Genomic DNA, 7,001 nt, shown 5'->3' with positions numbered 1-7,001 from the left:
CGCGTGCGCGTGCGGCAACGGCTTCTGGTGCGACGCGAATAGCGCGATGCCCAAGTTCTGCCCTCAGGGCTACTACTGCGAGACGCCGGCGAAGATCAAGAAATGCCCCGAGGGCTACTATTGTAAGGAAGGGAGCGTCGAGCCCCGCGCGTGCAAGGCGGCCCAGATCTGCCCGCGCGGCTCCGCCGTGCCCGAGCAATCGGCGTCGGGCCTCGTCTGGTTCGTGCTCATCTCGCTCGTCGCCTACGTCGTCTTCAAGCTCCGGACCCGCTACCAGGAGGATGCCATGCGCCGCGAGGTCCAGGAGCTCGAGGATTATCACGACGTCGTCGAGGCCGAGGAACGCAAGCGCGAGGCGAAGCAGACCGCGGCCGTGTCGTTCGAGGAGGCGCGCGCCAGCTCGCCCAAGGACAACGGCGAAACCTACAAGATCGAGTTCGAGGACATCCGCCTCGTGCTCCCCGACGGCACGACGATCATGCGCGGGCCGTCGGGGTGCTTCCTCCCGGGCACGTCGACGGCGATCATGGGCGCGTCGGGCGCGGGCAAGACGACGATCATGAACCTGGTCACGGGCAAGGTCAAGAAGACGTCGGGCGTCATCCGGGTCAACGGCGAGGAGTGCGCGTCGCTCGCCAAGTGGCGGAGCCGCGTCGCCTTCGTGCCCCAGGAGGACGTCATGCACCGGGAGCTCACGGTCCTCGAGAACCTGGAGTTCAGCGCGTACACGCGGCTGCCCGCGACCTGGGCGCCGTCGCGCAAGCAGGCGCTCGTGTTCAAGGTCCTCGACTCGCTCAACCTCGTGCAGATCCAGCGCAGTAAGATCGGCGATGAATTTCAACGAGGCATTTCCGGCGGCCAGCGCAAGCGCGTGAACGTCGGCCTCGAGCTCGTCGCGGACCCCAAGGTGCTCTTCCTCGACGAGCCGACGTCCGGGCTGGACAGCGTCTCGGCGACGGAGCTCTCGCTCATGCTGCGGTCCGTCGCCGAGAGCGACGGCCTCACGATCGCGGCCGTCATTCACTCGCCCGGGCCCGCGGCCTTCGACGCGTTCCACCGCTTCCTGCTGCTCCAGACCGGCGGCCGCCTGGTCTACCACGGCGCGACGCGCGACGTCGAGACCTACTTTGGGTCGATCGGCTTCGCGTACCCGCGCGGCGACACGCTCGATCCCGTGGCGGACTTCATAATGAAGTGCGTCGCCGGCGGCGTCGAGCCGGCGGGCGCCTCCTCGGCCGCCGCGCTCGACGGGCCCTGGGACCACATGACGGGCTTCACGAAGCTGTGGCACGCGTCGAACGGCCTCGCGCCGCCGGACGCCGGCGACGCGACGGACTCGCGGCGCCCGACGGCCTCGCGCCGCGCGCGCGTCGCGGCGACGCTCGTCGCGGCGCTCAGGCGGGATCTCGTCGACGTCCCGCGCGAGGTCGCGCGCGCGTTCTGCCCGCCGCGCGGCGACCCGGACCGGCCGGCGATCTCTGCGGCGGCGACCTTCGCCATCTGCCTCAAGCGCGCGTGCCGCCAGGCCTACGGGTCGTCGTTCCGCGGCTTCTTCGTCGGCACGATCGTCGTCTACTTCGCCGTCGGCCAGTTCCTCGCGTCCCTCGTCGGCAAGCACCTCAACGTCCTGGGGGGCTACTCCGCCGACATCTGCGCGCAGCAGTACCCCGAGCTGCAGCGCGCGTGCCTCGACCTCCAGGACAACTCCTACGTCCCCGCGATCTCGTCCATCATCTTCATCCTGGTCGCGATGGGCGCGGCGACGAGCGCGGCGACGTTCGGCTGCGAGACGGCCCAGTACTGGCGCGAGGCCGCGTCCGGCCTGCACACGCCGGCCTACTTCCTCGCCAAGGTCGTCGCGGACGCGCCCCTGTGCGTCGTGTCGGCGATCTCCATCTGGGGCGCCTTCGTGAGCACGTTCAACTCGCCCATGCGGACCGGCGAGCTCCTGGCGGGCTTCGTCCTCATCAACGTCTTCGGCTACTTCTCCGGCTACTTCCTGTCGTTCCTGCTGCCCTACACGGCCTGCGGCCTCGCCGCCGTGGCCGCGGCCGTCTGGTGGGCCATCATGTACTCGGGCACGAGCACCGCGCGCGCCGGGACCATCGACGCGGCCGAGGAGAGCTGGATCTACGCGATCTCCGCGCCGCGCTGGTTCATGGAGGGCATCTTCTACGCGACGACCGTCGAGCCCTTCGAGGAGGTCCCCTCGGGCCCGGCCAAGGGCGAGGTCTACTACGACCTCTCGCGGCAGAAGGACTTCTACCGCTTCTTCAGCTCGTACTCGGAGTGCATGCTCCGCATGTGCGCCGTCAACGCCGGCCTCCTCGCCGTCGACCTCCTCCTCATCACCGCCACGAAGCTCGACAAGAAGCGGTAGTCATCTCCCGCGCCCTCCTCCGCCGACCTGATCCGCGTCCGCCGACGGCCGCCCACGGGCGGTCGCCGAAGTCCCCACGTCAAAGCACCCAATAATAATAAGTATCGCTAGCGCGACTCCCAGCGCCCGCGCCGGATGTTGAAGTCATGATGCACTACCTTGCACTTGTCAATCGACGAAGCCTGGTGCCTCTCGCGTAAGCAATGGCCGAAGCCGACGAACCCGGCGTGCGCTTGCCGCTCACGCGCTCGTCCGAGCGTCCGAGCGGTCCCATCGGCACGCCAGTGACGTCGCTCGTCGGCGGCGGCGGCGTCGTGCGCGTCGCGAGCGACGGCAGTTTGCGGTCGTACCTGAGCGACCAGCTGGACCCGCCGCCGCTCGCGAACGTGAGCGCGCCGAGCTCGCCCGGCTCGTCGCGCGCGGCGGCGAGCGTGCCGACGCCGCCGCGGCGCGAGGCACCGTCGGAGTGCGGCAGCGCGGCGACCGCGCCCGTCGGCGGCGCCGCGCGGCGGCGGACGCCGCCGCGGCGCGCGGCCGCGGGCGGCGCGGCCGCGTCGTCGCGGCCGCCGCGCGCGCCCGGCGCGTCGCCGCCGAAGCGCGGCCGCGAGCGCGGCGGGCTCGTGGACGCCGTGGGCACGGGCGCGTACTACGCGACCAAGTACGGCCTCTGGGAGCCCCTGCGGTACGTCGCGCCGCTCGCGCTCAACTTCCTCCCCGAGCACGTCGCCGCGGAGATCGCCGCGGATTTCGGCAACCTCCTCAAGGCCTGCTGCACCATCTTCCTCGACAGCGCCGAGGGCGCCGCGTTCCTCGAGGCCGTCGAGCGCTTGGGGTCCGCGTACCTCGGCGCCGCGGCGACGCCCGAGGGCCGCCGGCTCTGCGCCGACGGCACGACGACGCTCCTCGCGACCTTCGAGACGCTCGCGTCGCCCCAGGCCGCGGCGACGATGGACGCCGTGGAGCAGGCGGCCCTGGACGCGCTGGAGCTGCTGTCGACGCCGGAGGCGCGCGCGTCCGTGACGGCCACGCGGTCCGCGAGCCGCGCGCTCGTCGAGCTGCTCAACAGCGCCCACACGAAGGCGGCGCTCGCGGAGCACGTCGACAACGTCATCGAGAACCTGCGCGCGCACCGCGCGCGGCGCGGCGACGGCGCGGCGGTCGACGACCCGGGCGTCGCGTCGCTCCGCGCGCTCCGCGACTTCCGGCCGCCGGCGAAGCGCAACGACTCGACGCTGTCGGAGTGCTCGAGCGAGGACGACGACGAGGGCGGCGAGGCGGACGACGACGGCGGCGACGGCGCGGCCGCGACCCTCGCGAGCCCCGTGGACGCGCTCCGCGGCCTCCTGGCCCAGGCGCGCGAGGACGCGCGGCGCGCGCGCGACGCCGCGGCCGACGCCGCGCCCGTCGCGACGCTCCCGCGGCGGTCCATCTCGGGGCCCACGCTCCTCTGCCTCCTCGCCGCGGCCGCGACGGTGGGCTTCCTCGCGCTCGTCGGCGGCCTCGTCCTCTGCAAGGGCGCCTTCGACGTCGTCTACCCGAAGCTCGCCGCGACCTACGCCATCATTGTGCATGATGAATTGTAAATAAAAGCTGCTGGACATGTGACATCTTCAACTTGGAACGGTGCACTCATCGTTGCATCGAAGCATAAAAGCTCGGGCGGCGAGGTGGCTGCCATAGTCGACTAGTGGGCAGCCGCGCGCGCCGCCGGGCCCCGCGGCCGCCATGACCATGTGGCGCCTGAAGAAGGCGCTGAAGCGCATGAAGAAGCGCGACCGCGCGGAGCGGCGGCGCGACGGCAGCAGCAGCGACAGCAGCGACTCGTCGCTGAGCTCCGACAGCGATTCCAGTTCCCTGAGCTCGCGGTCGCGATCGCGGAGCCCCCCGCGCGACGACAAGCCCAAGCCCCGCTACCACAACGGGCGGCCCCAGTTCGACGAGCAGACGCGCGCGCAGCAATTGGGGCAGAACGTGAAGCGGCCGGCGGTGCAGGAGGTGACGCCGACGATGCGGACGCTGCACGCGCCGCGGCCCAAGGTCGTGCTCAAGCCGCGCGACGAGAAGCGCGTCGCGTCCATCGCGCTGAACAAGGAGATCACGGACCGCAACGCGACCTACAAGTCGATCCTCAACCTCTTCGACCGCCGCGGCGCGGAGTTCGACGGCGTGAACCTGTCGACGGCCGTGCACCGCCTCGGGTCGCGCTTCGCGCGTTCGCGAAACATCCGCACGGACGGCACCGTGCGCCAGCTCATCGACCGCGCGACGCAGCTCATCGGCGAGGGCCACGCGACCTACGGCGCGCGCGAGACCGCGAACACGGCGTGGGGCGTCACGAAGATGGGCCTCGACGCGCCCGCGCTCTACGCCGCCGTGGAGAAGGTCGTCGCGGAGAAGCCCGAGGCCTTCAAGCCCCAGGAGCTGGCGAACGTCGTCTGGGCCTACGCGACGGCCAAAATCCGCGCGAAGGCGCTCTACGACGCCGTCGCGCGCGACGCGCCGTACCGCATGGCGCTCTTCGCGCCGCAGAATTTGGCCAACGTGTCCTGGGCCTACGCCAAGTCGGGCACGGCGGCGCCCCGGCTCTTCGAATCGCTCGCGGCGACGTGCACGGAGAAGATCGACGAGTTCTCGCCGCAGCACCTCGCGAACGTGTCGTGGGCGTTCGCGACGGCGCGGGCCCCGTGCACGCGGCTCTTCGAGGCCATCGAGGCCCGGTCCCTGCCGACGCTGGAGGCCTTCGATATCCAGGCGTTGGTCAACGTCGTCTGGGCCTTCGCGACGGCGCAGCAGCCCGCGCCGGAGCTCTTCGACGCCGTCGCGGCGCACGCGGTGCGGCGGATGGCCGAGTACCAGCCGCAGCACATGACGAACACGGTCTGGGCCTACGCGACGGCCTGCCACGACGCGCCGGACCTGTTCGACGCCATCGCCGCCGGCGCGCCGCGCCAGATCGACCAGTTCGACCCCCAGGGCCTCGCGAACGGCATCTGGGCCTTCGCGACGGCCGGCCACGACGCACCCCACTTCTTCAAGGTCGTCGCGGGCGCCGCGGAGCGCAAGCTCGACTACTTCAAGACGCGCGAGCTCGCGTCCGTGGCCTGGTCCTACCGCACGGCGGGCCTCACGGCGGAGAACGCGAGCTTGATCGACAAGTTGGTGAAGGTCGCGAAGCGGCGGGTCCGCGACTTCGACGCGCAGGGCGTCGCGAACACGATCTGGGCCGCGTCGCACTGGCGCGACGGCCTGCGGCTCCTCGAGCTCTGGCTCGACATCTACGGCGAGCGCGTGTCGTCGCCCGACGCGGCCAAACTGCTGCGGTCCTTCGTGACGTCCGTCGCCGCGTCGCGCGACCGCCGGGGCGGGAACCTGGTGATTCAACGTCGCTTCAACGTGAGTGTTCCGCGCGCGCGCGTTCCAGAAAAAGCGTCCACGCTTCGAGAGCGCTCCGAGAGATGATCGCTCGTGCAAAAGTTAGCCGAAACGAGTGGAAAGCGGCCGAGAGAAGTTGGGGAAGTTCGCACCCGTTTCCTGCCCAGGCGACCGCGCGGCCGTCGCGCACGCGAAGGCGCTCCTGGGCCTCGACTTCGACGACGACGACGGCGACGCGCGGCACGGCGGCGCGGGCGGCGCCGGCGAGCGCTTCAAGCTCGCGCTGCCCGCGTGCGTCCGCCGGGCCTACGCGAAGGTCATCCACGACAAGCGGTTCGTGCTCCACCGCGTCTGCCTCGAGGCCTGCCGCGCCCTGGGCGACGAGCGCGGCGCCAGCGCCGTCCAGCGGCGCATGGACGCCGAGGGCCTCGTGGCCATCGCCGCGGAGGCGCACGTCGACGTCCGCGCGGCCGACGGGCGGCGCGTGCGCCAGTCCTACGTCGACGGGCCGAACATCAAGACGCCGCCGACGCTCGGCGACCTCGTGGACACGCTGCTGCGGTCGCGCGTGCCCGGCGGGCGCTACGAGCCCCAGCTCCGCGCGCTGCCCTACAACGTGCAGCACGCCTTGGTGGACCGCGGCGAGGCGGAGATGCACCGGTCCCTCGCGCTCCACGCGGAGAAGAAGGCGCTGGCCGTGCTCCTGTTGGAGCACCTCGACCGGCCGGGGTCCGTCGACCTCAACGTCGACGTGAACTTCAAGATGTGCGTCGACTGCCACGCGTTCTTCAAGGCCGCGTCCGTGCACTTCAACCTCCGGCTCACGGCGACGGAGCGCGGCCGGCCGAGCCACGACTTCTCCCGGGGCTCCTGCTCCTGCAACGACCGCTGGCGCTGGGACGGCATGGTCAACGAGGACGACGTCCCCGTCAAGCCGCGGCCCGAGGCGCGCGACTGCCCCGCGCCGCGCGCGGACGACGACTCGGAGCGCGCGCCGAGGCGCGGGTGAGGGTTAGCGTGCCTTTCCGGCCTTTTTTTTAGATCGTGGCGCGGTTGAGTTTGGAGGTGGTGAGGGGTGGAGGCCCGGGACGAGGGCGCGACGGCGTCCGGCGGCTTTCTTGGCGACGATCGACCCACATTCGACCGAGAGGAGGCAACACTTGAGGAGACGGACGCGCGAGGGGACACGATGAGCTCTGGAGACGCGCCGGCGGATGACACGGCAAATTGGCGCGACAAGAATCTCGCC

The 7,001-nt window shown here is 71.2% G+C and overlaps 1 protein-coding gene across 1 annotated transcript; it reads left to right on the top strand.

Annotated features, from left to right (window-relative positions):
* Positions 1–286: 286 nt before the first annotated feature.
* ABC7 (putative ABC transporter) lies at positions 287–1,159 on the top strand (the record flags this gene model as incomplete). Its single annotated transcript, XM_009038882.1, has 1 exon — positions 287–1,159. A coding segment is annotated over one exon (873 nt), but the record flags the coding sequence as incomplete, so codon positions are not given.
* Between the last annotated feature and the right edge of the window lie 5,842 nt (positions 1,160–7,001).

The sequence above is a fragment of the Aureococcus anophagefferens genome (assembly GCF_000186865.1).
Source record: "Aureococcus anophagefferens unplaced genomic scaffold AURANscaffold_9, whole genome shotgun sequence".
NCBI classification, from domain to species: domain Eukaryota; class Pelagophyceae; order Pelagomonadales; family Pelagomonadaceae; genus Aureococcus; species Aureococcus anophagefferens.
Note: the sequence above shows the minus strand (reverse complement) of the source record. Positions and strands in the feature narration are given on the sequence as shown.